Genomic DNA, 22,405 nt, shown 5'->3' on the forward strand with positions numbered 1-22,405 from the left:
TTCTTGGACTCAATTCACAAAAATTAACCAAGGTTCATAACTTAACTACAATTGAGTTTAACTCGTTAATGTATTAATTTAATAATTTTCCCCATTTACGTGTTGATCTTGAACTCCCCACCGATTTCCAACATGCAAAAGTCGAATTGAATTTCACCTGCTTCAAATATTGCACCGTTTTTCTCACGAGCTAACTTGAGTGATAAAAGAACAATTTTTTGAAGTAGAGAGTTTAAATTCAAATCTCATTATGACATTCCGAGGTATGACACTTGACTTACCTAATTTATTATTAGATTTAAAATTTAAACTATTTAATATAATTAATTTTATTTTTAAATAACAGTCTGATTCTAATATAATTTCTTTTTATTAAAAAAATATATTGCATTTCTTATAAAGTGATAAAGATATAAATTCAATTCGTAAAATTAGGGTATCAGTTTATCCTCATCAAATTGAAAAAAGGAAGATCCTCTAATAAAAACAGAGATAAAAATAATAATAACCAAAATTTTTACAGTCAGGATAAATATAAATATATCTCAATTTGTCTTCTCCTTTATATATTCGTTAGAGTTTTCATTTCTAATAAAACTCCTTTAGAGTTTTCAATCACACGGCTCCTAATTAAGTTTCAATAGTGTTATAAGGTCTCCATTTTTTTAGAATTAGTTTTTTCCATTAATGTCAAGCATAACATAGCACGACCCATACTCAGTGCTAATAAATTAAGGAACAAGAAGTATGATGGCGACATGGGCAACAAGTCCCCAGATATTATATATAATAAAACAAAGTTTGGGATTTGTTTGACTACTAAGGTTTCCATTTCTATGGAGCTTAACCTTAAGTGCATTGTATATTGTCATACAAAGTAAAGCTCTTATTTGACTAAACTTAGGACATAACATTCACATAAATGGTCAATTATAGAATTAACGACTAGCAATTCAGACATACGGATATATAAATGTCCCTCATATGGAGAAATCGACTTGTCAACTTACGTTTAAAGTTTATCTCATGTCAATATGAAAAAACAATAATTTAGGATAAGATCGTCATCATATCTTTTAATATAATAAAATAAAAAGTTTATTTTTTAATTTAAATATGACTTGTAAGTGATAAGACTATAATTTTTCATCTATGTTCTATAAATATAAAAAATTCTAAGAGAAAGAGGGGTATCATGCATAGAGGATTATATAAGAATCACTTTTTAAATAGACGATGAAGCTTTTAAAGAGATACAACTATCTTTATCAGAGATCATACCAAAATCAAGTCCTCTTCAGAATATCTCTCTTATAAGTATTGTTCACTAGAGTCTTTAATAACATAATTGTGGGTGTCATTACTACTTGCCCTTAAGTAAGCATTTAGCGCACTTAAGTCTAATATCCATGAAACCTAAAACGTTACTAAAACCAATTTATAATAAGACCCGAATCCACAAAAAAAGCTAGACCTAAATCATGCATTAATAGAGATCAAAATCTAAATTTTTGGAAAACCTAAGAAATCTAGTTAAACTAGGATTACCAAAAGTCCTAGCTCCTTACTTATATTAGGCCATTTTGCGATATTTTACAAAAACTAGTAGTGATCCCCTCTATATTATAGTAAGCACAAAACTTCTTAAACTTTGGCAATAAACTCTTATTATGTGTGACTCATAAGTTTTCTAAATGTTGATGATAAATAAAATCATAATTAATGTACAATTAATCATCTTTTTATTCACAGATTAAGATTGATCTTTCGCTAAATATCATGATCACTCTTTTGATAAAGAGTTTATGGAAAATAAAAACTTGTCAATAATATAATTATTATGTAATCAAATCTTTTCGTCATCAAATATTTCATCAAGATTCAAACATAAAAATAATGTTCATCTCGTAACAGTCATTGATTTTTAAGTGTTTGATTGTTGAAACAATAGCCTATCAAAAATAGGTTAAGCTGACAGCTCGATTCATTAGAGGCTTATAGCTATAGATTTTATAGTCATTATCACTAATCAAATTGTAGATTGAGATATTTTATCCCGTACCAAAAAATTATTCTTTTTAAAGACGGTAGAAGATGTATTGGAAAAAGCTAAGACCTCAAGAGAGGTATTTAATAATAAGCCTACCAAAATTTTATATATATATATATATATAAAACAAGTCCTACTAGATACAACGTACACAATATTTTGCCTTAAAAAAATAGAAACTTAACTATAAAAAAGTGCACCAGAAATCTTGCATGCAGTGCACCAAAATTCGAATAACTTAACATGTCTAGATAATAGTAATAGTTAGCAGTCAAGTAGTGTATTAAGTCATTACCATACATCAAGTTGAGGACTCGAAAGTCCGACACCTTATTTTATTTTCTCGTCTAAATTAAATGATTAACAAGAATGGCATCCGTGCTGTCACCTCTACGGTGTCCAATAAATTTAGAGTACTTATATTTATATAATATCCATTCTCTTGGTCTTTTAAAAGAGAGAAAGATACACTGCCTCCATCTGCAAATCCATTTTGTGTGGCATCCACAATTCAAAACCTAGGCACGAAGCCCCGAGATACGCTTGGGTGGTGAGAGTTGGGCTGGATTCAGAACCAAACCTATTCCAATTCGAAAATAATCTCGGTTTGAACAAACTCTGAACAAATAAATATTCAACCCAATAAGCTCATAAACCTAAAAAAATTTAATATAAATTAATTAAAATAACACCATTCATTTTAATTATTTTTTATTTAACTATAATATTTAACATCATAAACGAACTTAAACCTAACTAGAATTCAACTCTCTTAAAACGAACTAAACTCAAAACAATTTTTTAAAAAACTCAACAAACCCGAACAGGAATTCAGGTCCACTTGAATCAAACCCTAAGTGAGAGAATAAATTTGACAGCCATTTCAATTTGTAGTCAAATGGGTGCTCTTCGCTTGCTCAAAATGGTGATTTATATCTGCAAGTATTATATTTTATCATGGTTATTATGAAATTTCAATCAACATAATTTTCTTTGATCAGGGGAAATGAAATTCACTTCATGGTACTCTATAGGCAAAACAGAAGAGTACATAGCATGTGCCCTAATTTTAGAAGAAATCAACAAACAAGTGACGAGATTAAAATTCATTTCAAGTTTCAACATCAACACCAAACCTCTAAAATATAAAAGCAAACAACGAAAATGTACATGATGATTAAATCTAGACATTGGAACACAACCAGCAACAGATAATAAAATGGAGTCTCTCAACAAGCCATCACAAATTTCAACAGACAAAAAATCAAACTCTAAATTACAGTTATGTTCGATTAGAGAGTTTAGTACTCCCATTGCTTCATTTCCATACCATCTGGAGGACTTCCTTCTACCTTCTTGGAACCAACTTCTTTCCAGTTTGTGGAGAGCACTGTCCCATTTGACTCCACCTGTAAAATAGGCAAAATAATATGAAGGCTTAGCGTGCATATTCCGGGTTAGAATTAATACAGATAAACGGGAAATTTTTCTTACGAAAGATTTTTTCATGGCTCTTCTTGTGTCCTCATCAGCGTCGGCATAAATGCCCCTGAAAAACTTGTTTAATGCTGCATCACCATCTAGCTTCTCATCCTTTTCCTGGAAGACAAGTGACCAACAATCATGGCTTTGACAGAGTGAAGTACCCATAAATATAGAAACTAATTTAAAAGCAACTAAATTGTATGCACACCTCCTTCTTCACTTGAGCTTCAAGCTTATCCCAATCTTTTGTAGGTTTTGAGGATGGGTAAGTAGGTCGTTGAGCTCCACTAACTGCAAAATCAGTTGCGGGAATTATACTTGTTGAAAGGAGCATAAGAAAGATGTTAGTCAGCAAGCAATTCACAACATCGATACTGAAGCATCCACAGGAATGTCAGGCACAAGCATTTCATTAGCCACCAAATACCCTAGTCTACCCCCACTGGGTTCCCACCTCATAAACCTGGAAACTAAAGCCGTTTGTCAAACCTCAATCTCTTCTATATTCAAGAATAAATAGTGGGCCTCCTCAATCCTAAGCCATTTCATCATTAATGCTATTTGAGTACCAAACATTAACAAGCCCATCCAATTTTCAAACTGAACCAGTCAAAACAAAAGTATTAATCAGAGAGTCTAGTAGCAGAGGAGACATATGCCTACCTTATGACATTAAAATACATAGGACAAGAAAATTTGAAACACTACCATTTAAAATAGAGCAATGCCATGTGCATTATAGTTTTGAATACATAATTAGGTACACAAATGATGTGTCATCATGCGATTGGATGCTACTTTATCCTTAATTCAAAATCACTCAATCACATGATGACACATTATCTATATACCCAAATATATACTCAAAACTGTGTACACAGTTTTGTTGTTTAAAATATATTTATATTGACAAACAAAAACAAATGGCAAGTATATGAGTTACAAGGTCTTCAATGATAAGAATGTTGCTAAACTGCTGCAATAGAAAAAAACTCATTCCAGCTTCCCTGACCATCAATTAGGGGATTTAAAAGCATAGTTATAGCTATCCACATGCATTTACATCATGAATTCCATTAAGTAACTTATACATTGAGTCAGCAAGTAGGCTTACTTTCAGATTTTTAATCATACATGTGCAGGCACGTAGCAGTGTCACTAAGTAAAGTGAAAGACAAAAGTGTGAAAACACAAGGTATACTTGACATCAAGTTGAGATCTAAAGAAATTGTTATACTACAAGAACATCATCCTACCAGATGATACATTAACCCTTCGCAAAACTGTATTTTCCTTGGTGAATTCTAGAGTTGTCCAGTGTATTGTTTCAGCTTTTGCGAGACGGATTTCCACTTTGGTAGACAAGACATCATATCTGCACTTGGCAGGTATTATCTGTTTGCACAAAGACCAAACTCCAAAAAGTACAATAAGGATCAAAGACAAGTTAACAAGCAACTGTTCCACAAAACAAAAAACAAACCAATCCACTGAAAGCTAAAGCCAAACATAAATTCAAACTTTATTTGCCACACAAAGAAATGTTTATTAAAATTGAATTCTTAATTGTTAATCACACATCATTCTCAAACATCAAATGTAATTGAGGAATTCTATGATATTCCCCTCTATAACCATGAAAGCAATCATAAATGTTGATACACTTGTGATTACTTATTGAAACCATAACTACGGCAATACCTTTCCAAATAAGCGAGGTTGAAAATGATACGGCTCTTCACCAGGAACATCAATGCTAACACTTAGCTGTAGAGCAAAAAACAAGAATTAGCATTTGTCTGGTTTATCTATATTTATTCCAAAACATTAAAGAAAATGAACCACAAAAAAATGAATAAAGAATTGCTGCCATACTATCTGTTCACCAAAGTCAACAGAAACATTTTTAGTCCCCTTAGCAAATATGGTCACAACCACTTCCTCTGGCTTCTGGTAATATTCATGCCTGCACAGATGTTAATGGACAGGTTGACCAATTATCCCACTACAGTTATGATAAATAATTCTTTGAGTCTGAGATACTGCTATAAATTCTATCCATATATAATCTGATTGCAAATTCATACATGTTAGATCCAGTTGCATTTTGGTGGCATTAGGGAATAACAAAATTAGATTGACTTTACCTTTCGTTTTCTTTTCTTTTTTTCCCAAGTGACTCATGAACTAATTCTTAGTGATGTGAACACAAAAATGATAAGATATAATAGAATAAAAACATCTCCTATGTCCTTATATCAGTTACTTTCCCTTTCCTTCATTCATTTAAGAAATCTACCACAGTAATGAAATCTATCATACATGAGATGAGGTTGACCTATGACAAGCCTTAGAATTGTTTTACATGGACCCAAATATAAAAAAGTGAGTGAGCATTTGATCATGTTAGATATTCAAAAACAAGCTTTAAAACTTATCTTATAATAATATGCTTGGTTAGAAGGCATGCTTACCAAGGCTATGGTTGAGGAACAATTGTTTAATTTTCATAACAAGCTGAGCATGTTGGATATCATACTCCAACTATAAGAAAGAGGGGGGGGGGGGGGGGGGGGGGGGGGGGGTTTGTGTGTGTGGTGACTAATTAGGTGAATTTGTCAATAATTGTTGATTAATATATCACTGTTATCTCCTAATTCTAGAGAAATAAAATCACCTTAATTCTCAATTTGTTTTCCTTTACTTCTCTTCCTTTTTCAAGTCTAACAATGACATTGGAAGGAATTAAAAAATAATATCATAACTCATTCACACTCAACTCTCAAAATTTAAATTAAATCTAAAAGAGTGTGAAAACCACAAACAGATGATATCAAATTCTTCATGTGCAAGACATTAAATTCAGAAAAGTCTGAACTTTAGCACGAACCTGAATTTTGGTTTGGCTGCTGGTATCATTGGCTCCTGGTTGGAAAGGTCTATCTCTGGCTGAGCACCCTTTGTAGATTCATCCGATGGAGTCTTTTCCAATACATCCTTTTGCAAATCACCACATTCCTCTAAAAAGAAATGTAAAATCCTCAAATAAGATTAGAAGGTAACTAGATATTTTCGTTAATCCGAGATTACTTTTGGAGGTTTCCTTTTTCTCCTCAAAATTTCTTGGTTCCAAAAGGGGTCCATAGCTTCTAAGGTTGATAAAGGTCAATTAGCTTGCACTGCTCATGAAAATAAAAAAACAAACAAATATTACAGAAGCAAATTACAAACCCGCTATGCAATCAATGCATTCTTTTATTAATTTGGTGAATCTTGATTCTCCTGGCGCCAGAGCAGAACCAGTTTCCAATGCTGACTTAGCCGTCTGATATTCCTCAAGCTTCATGCATGCAATGCTGCACATAAAAACAGCAGAAAAAGGAAAGTCAATTGGCAAGATTCCATCGACTAAAACCATCATAGAAAGCATGAAATTCAATCTCCGATCACATCAATAAATAACCAATGAGTCAAACCATACAAAACACAACATCCACGTAAAGGACAAAAAAGACAAATCTAATCTTCTATTCAAAACAAAACTGGCAAATAAGATAATCGAAGATCCAGTAAAACTACTAAACCATAATCAGCCCTGTTACATCATTATTTCCCAAATTTGAACCCTCATTGAGCCAAATCACCGGCTTATATATTCAAAAATAAAATTAAACTTGTCACATCTCTAATTCTCAACAAAACTGACAGGTTCACTCATTGATTATCTATTTAACTCGAAGAACAGCACAAGTTCATAAGTACAGAAGATAATTAACAAACAATGAAGAGGTTAATCTAATAATGGGATATATAAGAATAAATGATTTAATAACTGGCATTAATAACTAAAAAAATCTTCTCAATAAATAAATAAAAAGAAACCAAAAATAAAGCATCCACCATTATCTAATAAAAGTTTATGTAACTCACGCCTTACGCAAGTAGGCTTTGGCCATTGAAGAGTCCAACTCAATCGCTTTGTTCGCATCCGCCACAGCCTCTGCGCGTAAAATAACAATTATCAAAATAAGTTAAATAAAATTCACAATTGCATACTGGATAACAAAAAATAATTATAATAAAGAAGGTGAAAAGATACCAGTAAAACTTTCGAGTTTGATGTTGGCCTGAGCACGGTCAGCATACAATTCAGCGTTGTTAGGGCTAACATCGATGGCTTTGGAGTAGAGTTCAACTGCAAGCTGGAAATGGTCGTCGATGAAGGCCTCTTTGGCTTTCCTTTCGAGATCGGTATCCATTACAGAGATGGAACGGGAAGGCAAAGAAAAGAAGGGTCTAGAAGAGAACTGGAGCTACTGTTTAGTGCAAAAGACGATAGCAGAAGATGACAACAACTAACCTGTTTCTTATTGGTTTATTATATCATTTTTTGGCCCTGATCAACACTGTTAATTTACTATTTTACCCCCCAAACTATGGAATTCTCAGGGGTGTGAATGGTAATTTGATGTTTTTATGAAACAATGTTATATTTATACAATTTAAAATTCATAATTAAGTATGGCATAATGTGATTATATATTAATTTATTATAATTTAAAATCACTTAATCATATAATATGATATTATTTATGTGTTTAAAATTGTATATATATAATTTTATTATTCTTTATTATATTGCTTATAATTTAAACCACTTAAAATAAATAATTTTGGTTCATATAGGTGAATCCAAACTAAATTAATTTAAACTCAAATTAATATTTGATTTTACACTAGTTAAACTCAAATTAAAACAGTAGTTCAAGCTGAGTTTGAGAGCTTCTTAACTTCATGACACTAAAGCACGTCTTGTTGATATTTTTTTTTTTCTCCAATGACTTTTTTTCTATAATTTTTCTTTTTTTTTAAATAATTCATTGTCTTTTAATCTGATATTACTATTTACCAACCGTTCGAAGCAAACACTATCCCAAATTGATAGTTTGATTTTGAACTAAACTCAAACTAACCCATGATACATCCGAAGTCAGATCAACTCCACCCCTGGTTTTTCTAAGAATCATTGGAAAATAATAAATTATTACTTTATCAGAGGAAGGAAAGCTGTAAAGCAGACTACATGCTAATTGCATTTAGATAAGAATCACTTTAAGAATCCAGAGATTTGATAGCAATTATTTGTTCCATTTTTTGAGCATTCAAGAAAAGCATCTCCCATCATTGAAGCTGCATCAAAATTTCCTTGAAGCTGCAAGAAAGATTCTGCAATCGCCTCCATTTCTAGAAATTTCCACTTCAATTCACCTTCTCAATCACATAATTCAAAGTCAACACCCAGGAAATTCCATTTGAAAATAAACCAGCTGGGAAATGATTTTAAATTCAGTAATAAATTGTGCTCATAATGTTTAACAAGGAAAGGCCATTTCTGATAAGCTTCGCTGAAGCTTCTGTACAAGGGTCCACGAAGCAGCAGTGTGAACATTACCGGCCATTCTGATTAGCTGAGAATACTTTCCATCAGCAAAAGATATATCAAGCGAAAAATAACCCAAATTGTTTGCTTTAGAAAATGAACTCATTACCATGTTCTTCTGCTTTGGCGTCCTGAGCTGATGGGATCTGCAGGCATCGATAAATCCTCAATGTTTAACTTCCTAAGAAAGTAATTGCCAGTATAAGATTCTTTGCAATATCCAGAATCAATCTATACAAATATCAAATAGACTATACAAATATGAATTGCACTGCAGTTAATACTATTTCCTGCATTAGATGTGTTGGGAAAAGGCAAGAGGAGTCAGGTAGTGCAGAGGTTTCATGTTCTAGTTTCGGGGTTGTGAAATCTGTTGCTCAGATCAAGCCTTGGTTGAGGAAGATTAGTTCCAGTTTCATATAAAGGAAGACATGATGAGTTTGAGTTCACTTAAATATAGGAAAGTTATTGTTGGACCGTTGGATTAACTCCAAGGAGCTTCACCCAAGTGCTGACTGTTTTCACTAAGTCTCTCAAAATCTTCAGCATCAATTTTTAGGGTAAATTAAGATACAGATATATACAAACTTTGGAGAAAATGAGGTTGATTATTCAAAATATAAACAAGTTTGGTTCTACACAGTAGCCAGATGCTAACTTTGAAAACCAAAATTGTGATTGTGCCAGACACTTTAAGTAATATCATTCCTACTGGTATGCACAAATAAGATGTGGTAAAACAAAAGAGATCTTGTAACACCTGTTCATCTCAAGATTATTTAAATCATTCCTCCAGACAAGTACCAGCAGAATATTATTCCTAAGGCCGTGACTCACCAGAGGTCACAGCAGGAGCATCACTTTTGGTAACAGCCTCCAATGTCTTGTAGAATTCCTCAGGCAGAGGACCGGGTCAGTGCAGAGGAACATGCTTGGGAACTGGTGCATCATTATCGATAACTTCACAAACATAGTCATCAGGAACACCCTAAGGATTCCACTCTTTAATAAACCAAAAAGCTCATAGTACAAACTACTACTAACAAAATGTGAGCTGCTTTCATGAATTAAATGGCACTAAAAAAGGTAGTACAAAATTAACATAGGCACAAATCTTGGGCGGATTTTTTTGCATAGTTTGATGATTAACTCATACTTCAATTACTCAAGATAAGCATTCAACATACTGCTAGGCCTCAACAGAAAGGAGCTAGAAGGAAATGGAAAGCATTAACCTCATGTCTAGACAAGTGAACGTTACAATCTTAAAAATGGAAGGTGACAAGTTAAACATGTCATGTAATTATCAAAACTTCCTATTATCGAAAAGAGAAAGAAAGTTAGGTTCCTCATATGATAAAAAAATATGTATAAAAAGGAATGCCTAAGAATTGCTTGGTATTGAACACTCTCTGAACCAGTTCTTATATATATATATATAGTATCAATTTTAGTTAAAATGATGTTCATATCTTACAACAACATGAAAGAACTTTTTTAGCTACCAGACTGTCCAAAAACTCAAATTTAACTTTCACTCACTATTTTTAGAATGATCAAATCTTAGTCCGTCTAAATCAAGCAGCATCCTGCTACCAGGGTAACACTAGACATGCACATAAAGACACAAAATAAGAATGGGAAAACCTGAAACTTCGAAAATGAAGTAGGCTATCAGTCCGTTTTATAACGCTTTCACCAGGGCAAGTTTGTATTTTAATTAAGGCCTCAAAAATGCTTTTTTGATCAGTCAGAAGCCCTTCTAGTGTCTCCTTTTTAAGCTTCTTCAGAAGCATCACTGTGAGCTGATACAGGAAGCCTAAATTTCATTTCATTAAATAAAACTCTCAAAATCTAAACTCATTTACAACCAACAACTTTTTTTCAGTAGTTGTAAAAACTCTGCTAATTCATACTCTATCACGAAGGTTATGCCTACAAAAATTCGTGCACAGCGCTCATCATACTTAACTAGAGCTTCTAAGCTAGCAGCGGGTTGAAATTAATCACTCAACTCTTACTCTGCGATTCAGTTCATATAACTCTTCAAGAATATAAGCTGCTTCATCAAGAGGCATATAAAAGAGTAAATTTCAGTCAAAATCTATAATTTAGAACATAAAGAATCGACCTGGATAAGCACATTGCGGTTCCTAACAAAAAGGAGCTGAAAGCTAATCGGACCAATCAACAGCATACCAAATTTCCAACCAATAAAATTTATATTTATTAAGAGATAAACTTTTCGCACTGAATTATAGTGAGTGAGTGAGTGAGTGAGCGAGCGAGTGAGTGAGCGAGCGAGCGAGTGAGTTTACGGACCGATCATTTTGTCAATGAGCTTGAGCTGGTCCTGGGCTTCATCGATGAGCTCCTCAACCTGACCACATCCGAGGCGTTTCTCGATCATTTCCCAGTCTTCTTCCTCTTGGAAAACCTTGAGACGGTGTCGTGTGAAGCTCTCCACTGCCTTACGGCATCCTTCATCTTCGGGAACGGCCGGGATCTCTCTTAGGGTTTTGCTGCACAAATTGATCAGAACTTCCCTCACGTTGGGGACCACATCCAGTCCCACAATCCCGGTCGTTTGTTTCACCTTGGTCATCAATGGCCCCCCGATCAAGCGTGGGAACATCTTTCACACTTCTCTCTTCTCCTTCTTGTACATTTCAGTGTGTTCTTTTTTTCTGCGGGCCGATTGGGAAATGGATAACTCCTCTTCCGATGTCCTTCAAATGAGAAATTGATGGATAGGCCTATAGGTGTCAATGGATCTCTATGTTGGTCCGGGTCTTCTCCGGTGCTGTACAATGGATCTCTATGTTGGGCCCACAAAAATTTTAAAACCGAAGGCCTGATCATACGGTCAAAGTGGGCCTTAAACGGGCTGATGCATTAATTTATAATTAAAAATTTTTATTTTTTATTATAATTATTAATTAATTAATTTTTTAATTAATTATATAAACAGTAATGAGTCAGGTCAAGCTGGTCTGCAAGTCTTGTAACTAAGTCTAAGGCTAACCTAGAAAATTTATAGGTCAGACTTGACACACTACAATAGCGAATCAAATATTTTTTGAATTAGACTATTTTCTCGTGATTCAAGTTAGGCCATAGGTCACCCACCCAATTGACGCCTCTAGATAGGCCCAATACGCCATACATAGGGCCTAAAATGAAACTAGGACTAGAGATGGATTTCATCCGAGTCAAGCTCAACTCGAGCTCAGGTCAAGGTTGTAATACCTAGCTCAAGCTCAATCTCATTTGAACTCATATACAATGTCATCGAAGGATTACCGATAGAGTAAACAGTGTCTTCAAATAATAAATAATATTAACGACAAGATAAACAATGTCATTGAATGAATAAATAATTTAATCTCAAATATAGTCATCAAGCTAGAGTTTCAATTCCAAATTAATTTGTTTGACCCTAATTGTGACTCCGATATGAACCAACTCAAATCGAATCTACCCATTCTTAATTTAAATAATTGGTTATATACTTAGATTAAGGAATTGAATCAGGGATGGATTTGGATTAACCAGTGAACCTAACTAAAATAATTGTAAAATCAAAGGGCACAATCATACACAACAAATATATTTTTGAAAAAAGAACACATTTTGAATTTACGAATATGATCAATTTTTTAATTGATTTATGTTTTAAAAAATTATGTTTGTGTTCTCATTTAAGAGTAAGACTTAAAAGGTAAACATACTTGTTAACAAGGCGGTTTGGAACAAACAAATGATTTCAATTATATTGAAGTGTAAATTTTTTTTATAACGAGAAACTCACTTGTTGGGTGTAATTATATAGTTAGTAAACTTGTGAGAAATTAGTCTAATAATCTATTATTAAAACCGTCTACTTCAATATAAAAATATCAAAACACGTTAATATATATGCTAAATTTATTTTATAGGAAGTTTGCACTCAAATCATTTATAAGATTTTGGAGACAAATTTAATCCTTTGGACCCATGTTTGAAATTTCTTGCTTTAAGTAGTTTTTGAATCAAGACGGATAGAGTTATATTATATTATGTATATATATTAGTGTGACAATTTATTGTCAAATTTTTCACTTTAATACGGATATATCAAAATATGATAATATGCATACTTAAATCCATGTGTAAAAAATGCATTCTCAAATTTATTTGAAGAAAGTGTGGAGTTAACTAGTTGTTCACGGCATATTGATAGTGTTGCTATTATTATTAGGCCAAATGACTTATTCTTATCCAAGGTTAAGTGAAATCTCAAACCTCTATCTGTTAAGTTTTAAATTTTTAAATATTTACTTAAGAACTATTAAAATTAATAAAATATGTTAGTTTATTTAATTAATAATATTAAAAAAAAACTATATATCATTTCACCACTTTAGTTTTAAAAATTAACAGTTTCCTTCTAATTTAAGTTTTCAAAAGTAACATTTTCCTCCTAGGGTTTTCTTTTTCCTTTCTATATTGTCGGCCATATGAATCCATCTCCAACTGCTTCTTCTGCCCTCCCAGGGCTCTTTGTTTGCAATCCATTGATCTATCTCTATTCCCAACTAATAAACAAGCACCTTGTGGATGAAGAAGATGAAGAAGTGACGATCTGTCTTTGCTCTTCAGCCGCTTCTTCATGCTTCAGTCTCTTATGGTGAAGAACTGATTCGTGGATGGAGGAGACAAAGAGCCAAAGTGAAGGAGCTAAAGAGCCACGAAAAAATGACAAAGAACAACTGACGATTCATCTCCAAATGAATGATTCATTGGTTTTTTGTGGTCTCCATATCACAATAGTTGAGAGAGATGACTAAGAATGAGAGACACACCAGAAAAGAGAGACACGTTGGAGAGGGAGAGACATTGCCAAAGAAGGGAGTCGTTCGCTGGAAAATTGGAACCTTGTGAAAAATAGAAATTATAGGAAGAAATTGTAACTTTTCAAAGTTTAATTCTAAAAATAATTGTTAGTTTTTAAGGTTTAAGAAAGAAAATGAGATAATTTTTTTTTAATATCACTGATAAAATGACAATTTTACTTTTAAAAATAATAGATTTTATTAATTTTAACAACTTATGAATAGATATTTAAGTTTTTAAAATTCAATTATTGAAATTTGCAAATTCATGAAACCTTGGGTCGGAGTAAGTTCTTTACCCTTATTATTATTATTATTATTATTATTAATGTTATTATTAATACATCCTAATCAAGGCATGTAAACAGATGCTACCTCGATGACATTTCTCCATAAATTACAGATAAGAAAGCTTAACAACTTGCATCATTAGATTCTTTGATAGCTTAAGGCTGATCTCAGCCTTCTGGAATGCCATTCTCCATCATTATCAACTTACATTTATTATAATTCCCCTCTTGCCTTCTTCATAAATTTGAATTTTGACCAACTCTTATCTCATTCAGAAACAATGAAAAAATATTTGAACCCAGAAGTTAGAAGACGTCAAATGAACAGATGGATACTTACTGGTATTGTTAATCTCTAATTTTATTAATAAATTATTAAGATTAATTAATATTGTTAATCTCTAATTAATTACCTTCTTCTTTGCATTCACTTACAGTAAGTAATTAACATAGGATACTGATATAATCATTTCACAAGGCAAACTCATGATCATCATCATAATCAAATTCTTAAGATGCAATTAGAGATCTTAAATTTATGTTAATTAGGTGTTAATCTTTGATAACCAAAAGGATTGAAAGGAAATTAAGCTTACAGAAACATTTAAATTAAATTCCGGCGACTAGAAGCCACCGTAGGTGGAGGGAACTGGGCTGCTGTGCTCTTACCCGCCACCTTCTTCTCTTCTATTACTACTACAACTAGCAACACAAGAACTGAGGTCTTCAAGCCCTTTGAAAAGATCTTCATTAATAGCTGCTGCTAAGTTTGGGATAAGAAGATCGTCTTCATCATCAACCTCTTCTTCTAGTTCCACCATCTCACTGTTTATCTCAGCTGCCTCGGATTGATTCTTTGCTTCCTCTAGGGCCGTCGGCGAGTTGCTGGTGGACGAGAGAGGGGAGGAGCATGAAGCGTTAGTGGTGGGCGGCTGGGCTGCAGCATCTTTATCATTATTATTCTTCGTAAGGGGAGTTTGAGTTCTTGAGAATTTGTTTCTTGTGCTTCCAGCCAGTGAGTTTCTGTGAGTCGGCCGAGGATGCTGGTGGTCGCCTGTGTAGCTCACAATGAATAAATTGGGATCCGTGTTGCTGCGTTCCACTTGCTTTCTTGCTGCACAGCCTTTTGAGCTACTGCACCTGTAGTAGTTTCTGCGCATAATAAAATTTTATCTTTTGTAAACAGTTCAGATTCATTACAATTTACAATCATTGTATTCAGATTCGGAGAATAAAGAAGAAAGAGAGGAAGATTAGCGAAGGCTAAAAGAGAATAGACCTAGGATATGGCGAGCCTTTGATTGGTTTTTGCCCGTATTTACGCCAAGCCCACAAATCAGTAGAGAGATTCTCAGCCGTGACATGACATACCATTCTCTTTTGCGGGGTCTTCCTGTTAAAAAGGACGATTTTTTGTTTTTTTGGTTCCGATTTAGACTGCTAATACGCCATTAACAACAAGAAGAAGAAAACTTTACTTACCTCTTTCTGGATCGAGGTGGCTGAGATTGCATGGGCCGTAAAGCAATGGACCCAGATGGCTTTTGTTGTAAATCTTGCTGCAGACGCTGTGATTGTTGCTGTAAATGTCGTGATGGTTGATTTTTGGGGTCTCGGAAGACAAAAAGAGGAGAATTGATGCTTGTTTTTACTTCTTGTTGTTGGCTGCTCAAATTCAATCCTCCAATGACAGAACCAGAAGAGCTCAAAATGTCATCTTTGCTAGCGGTGTTGGTGATGGCTGTAGTGTTTGAGAGAAAGGACTTGAAAGAATCTTGTAATTCTTCAAAACCATTGTTCCTCTCCTGTACAAGATTAGGAAACGAAAACGGATCTTCCTCTTCTTCGAACTTCAAAGAAGCCAAAAAAGACAAAGGATTCTCTGAAACACTGGTGCTATTTTCATGGGTGATATTACTAGTTGTGGTTGCAGAGCTGGCATCAATGGCGGAAGAGCAACTTCTGACCACCGCATACAGATCCCAGTTCTCTGCAACAACCCCACTAACCGGATACAATCTCTCACCCATTTTAGCCCACAAATCAACCTTGAAACTATCAACAAACCAGTCTAGCTTGGTCCTTTTTTCTGAAATAATTGGGCAAGAATTAAAAGAGAGAGAGGCACAAAGGACGGCGCTGACTTTTATCTGGGCTATGAAACAATAAAAGATTGAAGATTTTGGACGGAGTAAGAAGAGAGAGAGGAATTGGGATGGTGGAGCACTTGACTTGGTAATTGAAAATCATTTATACATGAAGAATGGCACCTAGAATTCCCCTACTGAAAAAAAGCCAATAAAACCTTTGTTATTTTTAATTTTTTGTGGGTTTCACGATTTTCTCTGTCTAGATATAAACCAAAGTTTTGCTTTTTCGTTGACTTCGGTGGTTGTCAAAGGGGGGCCCAGGGCTGCAATAAGAGAAGGTGTAACGGATATGGTTCCTCTATACTATGCCTGTCAACTACACTAAACGCTGCGTTTCTGCTTTGTTTTGTACTCGAGGTTTGGTTAGAGATTGTCTGTGGGGATGAAAGTGATACCACTCGCGATTTTCAAGCGTGTGCTTCACGCTTTGTACGCATGAGCATTTCGTTATTACATGTTTTCCAATTGGGCATAGATTGAATCTATGACCATATCGTTGGACTATATAAATAAATATTAAAATAATATTTAAAATAATTTTATCTATTTAATCGTTAAATATAAAATTAAAATTATATTTAACAAAAAAAAATTAAATTTCTTCTAAGTAGTCACAGATACCTAGTCTGATGATTGGCCTGAGTTTCAAAATCATGGTTAGAATTTGTAGGCTTGAGTGATGAAAGGCTATTGCTCTATGGCTGCCCCGGTAGAAAAAGAGGTTAGGAATATTTGAAAATTTTGAATAGAGATTAGAAAATTCTACCACCTTTTTATAGCCGTACGAATTTGAACTTTATACTTAATTAATGTGACGTCAATCCTATAAGTTATAATTATTAAACAGTATAAAATAAGATTTAATTATCAATATTCATTAGCAAATAACGTGTTGAAATTTTATACTATTTATTTAGGATAAAATTAAATACGAAAAATATGAGTTGGAACTCTCTTGTATATGGTGCAATTCCATGCTCAAATATTTATTTAAAAAAAAATAAAAGACCTATGCATTAAAATACATACATTAAGGTGGATTAAAATCGAGTTGATTTAGATTATATCCATGTTTAACTTAAATAAATTGAATTTAAACTGAAATTAAAATTTAGTTTGACTCAAATTCAATTATTTTGCCCCTTTAATAATGTTGTTCGTTTTTTTAAAGGAAAAGGACTATTTCCCACCCAACTTTTACCCCAATTTTAAATTCACACCAACGGAAAATGAAAAACTTAAACTCTCACCCATAACCAAATGCCATCCAAATTTTCAATTAGGTACAAGGGTAAAATCATCATTTTACCTATAAACTTTAAAACTTTAAAATTTTACCATTTTCCCCCTTCAAGTTTTAAAAACTAACACCTCAACTCATCCTCAAAGTTTAAAAAGTTTAGATTTTACTCCTAAGGTTTGCTTCCTTCTCCAACCACCATCGATCTCTCATCTCCGACTACAAAGGACAACGAAGGACGACCCTTTGTCACCCAGATTTGGATTATAAAGCGTCGTCTAGATCTGGAAGAACAGACGAAGGATGACACTTTATCATCCTTCGTCATTGCGTCTGGATGACGCGATGAGCGATAAGCGTCGTCCTTCATCGTCTGGGTGAAGCAACGATGAGAGACCTCTTCGTCACACGGTGGTGCGATGAAGAAATCTCTGTCTCTTCGTCGCACCATGCGACGAGGAGATGAAGATCTCTTCATCGCACCACCGTCGTCACACCAAGAGAGAAGGAGGTCAGAGATGACGTCGGAAGATAAAGTTAAAGAATGGGTGTGAAACTACTATTTTTGAAAGTTATAGGGGGCGACTGCGGTTTGAAAAATATGAAAACCCTAGATTTTGGGGTGAAAATATTACTTTTTAAAATTTAAAAACTTTAAGTAAAGGTGAAATGTTAGTTTCTAAAATCTAAAGGGGGTAAAAAATAATAAACTTTATAACTTTTAATATAAACAGTAAAATAACTATTTTACCCCTCCATTTAACAAAAAAAATTAATAGCAGTTTACCTATGGATGAGAATAGGGGTTTTTCATCTCCTATGAATATAGGTTTGAGAATGATCTAAAAGTTGGATGGGAAATAATATTTTTCCCTTTTTTTAATAACATGTTTGTCCACTAGTAGAGGTGGATTTGACATTTCGTGGGGTAAATAAAAAGAGTAATACTATATATATTCACTTATAGATACATATATATGTGTGTCATAATGTGATTTAATGTTACTTTATTTTTAATTTAAAATTATTTAATTATATAATGATACACATCAAATATACTTATTTATATAAATTATATAAATGATATTATTTTATTGAAATAAAAAATTTAAATTAATATTATCTCTATTTTCTAGTATAATTTATAATGCAGCTTAAATTGGTGTAGCCCCAAATTCTCTGAAAATATAGTTCACTATTCACCTTCAAAATTTTAATCTTGCTTACTAAAGTCAATTTTCAAAGTGGAAAGTGTCTCATTTATTTGTTTTTATCCTTTTTTATTGAATACTATGTATTTATGTATGTATATATTGAATAACTAATTTGTCGGGGTTGCGTTTCATCGTTGATTTTTTTTTTTGGTCCCTTCAAATTACTTCGATTATATTCAAAATAATAATTACGATTCTGGATATATTAAATTATTCGAGTTTTTTTTCAAATAACTTACCATGAGGATATTATTAAACGTATGTAGATTTAATTACGACAATTGAATTTCGATTTTAATAGTTTGATTTGAAGTTATACAAGATATTGTATTATTTCTTTAAGATTTGGTAGCGTTTTAAAAGTTTTCGATAGTTGACTAACCAAAAATAATAAAGTTGTGAAAGTCTCTTTGTGAAATTCCTGAAGTTATCGTGCACTGATGGTATTGTTTATCTTATTTAAATTTTTTAATAAAACCGAATATCAATTTAAATAAACTTGAGTCTGAATCAAATATTAGTTGTTCGAATGACTCTTATTCATAGTCAACTTAATTTGAATCACACATCCACCACTAACTTGATTACCAATGTTTTTAAAACCAAATCAATAGTAGAATTGGTTATCTCACTAGTTCGTGATTTAATTGGATAACCAACTAATTCAATTTATTGTCAAATTATTATATATTTTTTTAATATTATCAAATATTTATCACATTTTTTAAATATAAAATATATAAAAACATAATTTCAAATATATTAATTAAATAATTATCACTTTATTGCATAGATAAAAATAAAATCTAATTACAAAATTTATCATTAATTCAATTAATATTTTACAAATTATAACTCTTTTATATTTTAATAAGATAAAAATTGAGTAGTATTATTTGAATATGATTTTAAATAATTTTTTTAATTTAATAAATTTACTAAATTTGGTTAAATTTTAAATAAATCAATACTTATATAAAAATTAAATAAAATAATAAAATCAAATCACATTATAAATTAATTTTGATTTAATGATCGAATTTTAAATACACGGTGCTTTATACCGCCACGAACCTGTGATGAATTGAAGCCGATGTCTCCACGACCACGGCTCCACCACACCATCAGTGAGCGCGTCTGTGAACGAAGGAAGCGGGGTCCACAGGTCCCTTTTAGTAATTGGTCATTTTTTTAATCTCTCTCTCTCTCTGTGATTAAATGCATATATATAATAACTGAAATTCACTGCAAAGGCTAAAGCTATTGTTTGTCACGTTGCACTCTCAGGAGAGAGGGCTTCACGGTACTGTAACTAGTGTGAACAGAGGCCAAATAAATCGTCACCGTTGATCATAGAAACGTGGCAGCACATCTTCGTGATTTGATGGAGCCCACATACTCCCTAAAAAGGAACATAATAAAGGAGAAAGAAAAGTGTTCCTCTGTTAGTTGCCATATATGCCATTTTTAAGTGAAGGATCTTCAACCATTTAACTTGGGCTTGTCTTTGTAGATGCTTTTTATGTGGGAATCTTTGCATTTTTAACGGGCCAGATTCGATAGTACTGTATAGGGGAATGGTCTAGTAATTTGCCCACCATTAAAATCCTATTATTAATATATTATAAATTATTTACCCGTAATATTTAAAAACAATTTTATATAATTCAATATTAAATATATAACTTAAATTAATTTAATATTAAAATAAACTTGTTTAATAATATATATATATATATTTACAAAATTAATAAATAAGAATTTATATTTAAATCCCAATTAAAAATTTTTTAAAAAAATTTACTTTTTCTTCTAATTGAATCAAACTCTATCCAACTGGATGGTTTAAACAATCTAACTAATTCAATTATTAAAACAATAGTCATATTATTACAATCTCATCAAACCAGTTTAATATTTTTCAATGTGAAATTGGCCGTAATATCAAAAGATAAATTCAGTCGAGTTTGAATTAGGGTAAATTCTAGTTTAACTCAAATTTGAAATAATAAACTTAAATTCAAGCATCAACAAGTTTGATCGGTGAATTGTGATACCAAATAAGATAATGACTTGTCTAAAATGAAAATAAAAAAGAATGCTCAGAAAAAAAATTGTCAGCAACTGTTCATACTTAAATCGAATTATTGAATTAGAGTTTTAACTCAAATTTAAAATGATTTAAATCCACTTCTAATATTAAAAACATGAATTAATGATCGATTTTTGAATCATTAAAAAGGGGTTAAAGTAAGAAAAAAAAAAGTTTCTAGAAAAACAAGTGGGATATCCCTTGCGTAATAATATTCTTTTTCCTGCTTTTGGTGTATAAAAAAGAAGTGAACATTAAATTTCCCAAAAGATACTCTTAGTTTTTCTTTCAAAATATAATTAAGTTGCTAGAAAGGACTTGGAATATTTATATATGTATAAGAATTAGTAGACAAATATATATATATATATATATATATATATATATATATATATATATATATATATATGTTTGTCGTTTGTGCAAAGAGGAGATTCATAATTTAAAAAATAATTATCATAAATCTGGACCACCCACAAGAATAAATGATGCAAACATTCTTACCCCTTTTGGTGGGATGTCCTAACCACATCAAAATTAACTTTTAGTTGTGGAGGAATGACATCTTTTATGTACTAATAAAATTAGGGGCATAAATAATAATATATTATTATATAAGTAAATATTATTTTAATTTAAAATTATTTATTGACATAATAAAATATTGTTATTTATATATAAAATTGTTCTCATTATTTGTGCATAAGTTTTGATATGATCTGAGCCGATTTGGTCTTGAAAGATAGTTTGATTTGATTTAGCTCAGTGTAAATTTGTTTTATTTAAATTTCAATTGAAAGATTTGATTCGTTTTTTAAACCGAATTGAACTCAAGTTAGCAGATATTCGACTCGATTTAGCTCAAACTAGCTTGAATTAATAATTCAAATTCGTGGCTTAGTTTGACTTAAATTCATAACTCAAATAAGAAATTTTGAATATTATTTAGGTAAAATGATGTCGTTTTATTAATAAACTACGAACTCGAGCCACTAATTCAAGTCATACATTCAAACAATTAATTCAAGCTAAACTGAGTTACAAATTTAAACTATTAATTCGAGTTACGAAATCGAATCAAATTAGAACCGAACCAAACTAAACTATTTTTCATCCAAGCCAAACGTGATTTTGGCTTGACAAATTCTACCCTAATCATTTTCTATTCAAGCCAAACTCGAGCCAAAAGATATTCGGGTTCAATTTGGTTCATATCCACCCCTATTTGTGCACATAACTTTATTGTTTCCGTATTTATAAAATAAGTGTTTTTTAATAATAAAATTATATGTACGAACAATAAACATAAATAATGATATTTTACCATATGAATGAGTGAATTTGAATTAAAGATAAAGTAATAGCGAATCACATAATAATATATTATTATTTATAGAAAAATTTATATTCACTATTTATACGCATAACATTACTCGTTTTTTAATAAATATTGTTATAAAAAGATAATCCTATGGCCTCATTTTGTTACATAGTACTGGATTGGATTGGACAAAATCATGGCAGTTGCATTGTTTAGTTTAATATATTGTTTTGGCTCCATGTTCTATTT

At 32.0% G+C, this 22,405-nt stretch overlaps 3 protein-coding genes across 12 annotated transcripts; all 3 read right to left on the minus strand.

Moving 5' to 3' along the window:
* Window positions 1–3,129: 3,129 nt before the first annotated feature.
* On the minus strand, window positions 3,130–7,897 carry LOC123197984 (protein SGT1 homolog B-like). The gene is made up of 10 exons (XM_044612534.1): window positions 7,635–7,897; window positions 7,466–7,535; window positions 6,767–6,891; window positions 6,426–6,555; window positions 5,411–5,501; window positions 5,237–5,302; window positions 4,792–4,930; window positions 3,744–3,826; window positions 3,545–3,649; window positions 3,130–3,459 (listed from the first exon to the last, which is right to left on the minus strand). Exons 1-10 carry the CDS (start codon window positions 7,792–7,794, stop codon window positions 3,352–3,354), a joined length of 1,077 nt encoding a protein of 358 aa, XP_044468469.1. The 5' UTR covers window positions 7,795–7,897; the 3' UTR covers window positions 3,130–3,351.
* Window positions 7,898–8,561: 664 nt separating this feature from the next.
* On the minus strand, window positions 8,562–11,694 carry LOC123197171 (probable NADH dehydrogenase [ubiquinone] 1 alpha subcomplex subunit 5, mitochondrial). 10 transcript variants are annotated; one of them, XR_006497833.1, is made up of 4 exons: window positions 11,298–11,694; window positions 9,813–9,914; window positions 9,085–9,121; window positions 8,562–9,003 (listed from the first exon to the last, which is right to left on the minus strand). XR_006497833.1 is itself a non-coding variant. In XM_044611339.1 (2 exons), exons 1-2 carry the CDS (start codon window positions 11,608–11,610, stop codon window positions 9,889–9,891), a joined length of 339 nt encoding a protein of 112 aa, XP_044467274.1. In that variant the 5' UTR covers window positions 11,611–11,692; the 3' UTR covers window positions 9,564–9,888. The 10 variants fall into 10 exon arrangements, 3 of the variants coding, with proteins under 3 accessions (XP_044467274.1, XP_044467272.1, XP_044467273.1); XR_006497829.1 differs by having other exon boundaries at window positions 9,085–9,156; XR_006497834.1 differs by having other exon boundaries at window positions 8,562–8,803; window positions 9,813–9,935.
* A 2,984-nt stretch (window positions 11,695–14,678) lies between these two features.
* Window positions 14,679–16,419, minus strand: LOC123198319 (probable WRKY transcription factor 27). Its single transcript, XM_044613004.1, has 3 exons — window positions 15,622–16,419; window positions 15,419–15,532; window positions 14,679–15,291 (listed from the first exon to the last, which is right to left on the minus strand). The coding sequence occupies exons 1-3, from the start codon at window positions 16,167–16,169 to the stop codon at window positions 14,805–14,807; spliced, it is 1,149 nt and encodes a 382-aa protein (XP_044468939.1). The 5' UTR covers window positions 16,170–16,419; the 3' UTR covers window positions 14,679–14,804.
* Between the last annotated feature and the right edge of the window lie 5,986 nt (window positions 16,420–22,405).

Source organism: Mangifera indica, chromosome 15 (assembly GCF_011075055.1).
Source record: "Mangifera indica cultivar Alphonso chromosome 15, CATAS_Mindica_2.1, whole genome shotgun sequence".
NCBI classification, from domain to species: domain Eukaryota; kingdom Viridiplantae; phylum Streptophyta; class Magnoliopsida; order Sapindales; family Anacardiaceae; genus Mangifera; species Mangifera indica.

Bases quoted from the DNA above. Each gene is read 5' to 3' on its own strand.
- LOC123197984 (XM_044612534.1), bottom strand. From the start codon at position 7,794: ATGGATACCGATCTCGAAAGGAAAGCCAAAGAGGCCTTCATCGACGAC. The intron at 6,892-7,465 runs GTGAGTTACATA...TTTTATGTGCAG, and splicing joins AAAGCCTACTTGCGTAAGGC to CATTGCATGCATGAAGCTTG. The intron at 5,303-5,410 runs GTATGGCAGCAA...TTTGCTCTACAG, and splicing joins TTGACTTTGGTGAACAGATA to CTAAGTGTTAGCATTGATGT.
- LOC123197171 (XM_044611337.1), bottom strand. From the start codon at position 11,610: ATGTTCCCACGCTTGATCGGGGGGCCATTGATGACCAAGGTGAAACAA. The intron at 9,936-11,297 runs GTCCGTAAACTC...ATGTTTGTGAAG, and splicing joins GCTCATTGACAAAATGATCG to TTATCGATAATGATGCACCA.
- LOC123198319 (XM_044613004.1), bottom strand. From the start codon at position 16,169: ATGGGTGAGAGATTGTATCCGGTTAGTGGGGTTGTTGCAGAGAACTGG. The intron at 15,533-15,621 runs GTAAGTAAAGTT...CCTTTTTAACAG, and splicing joins CCACCTCGATCCAGAAAGAG to GAAGACCCCGCAAAAGAGAA. The intron at 15,292-15,418 runs GTCTATTCTCTT...TATTATGCGCAG, and splicing joins AAAGGCTCGCCATATCCTAG to AAACTACTACAGGTGCAGTA.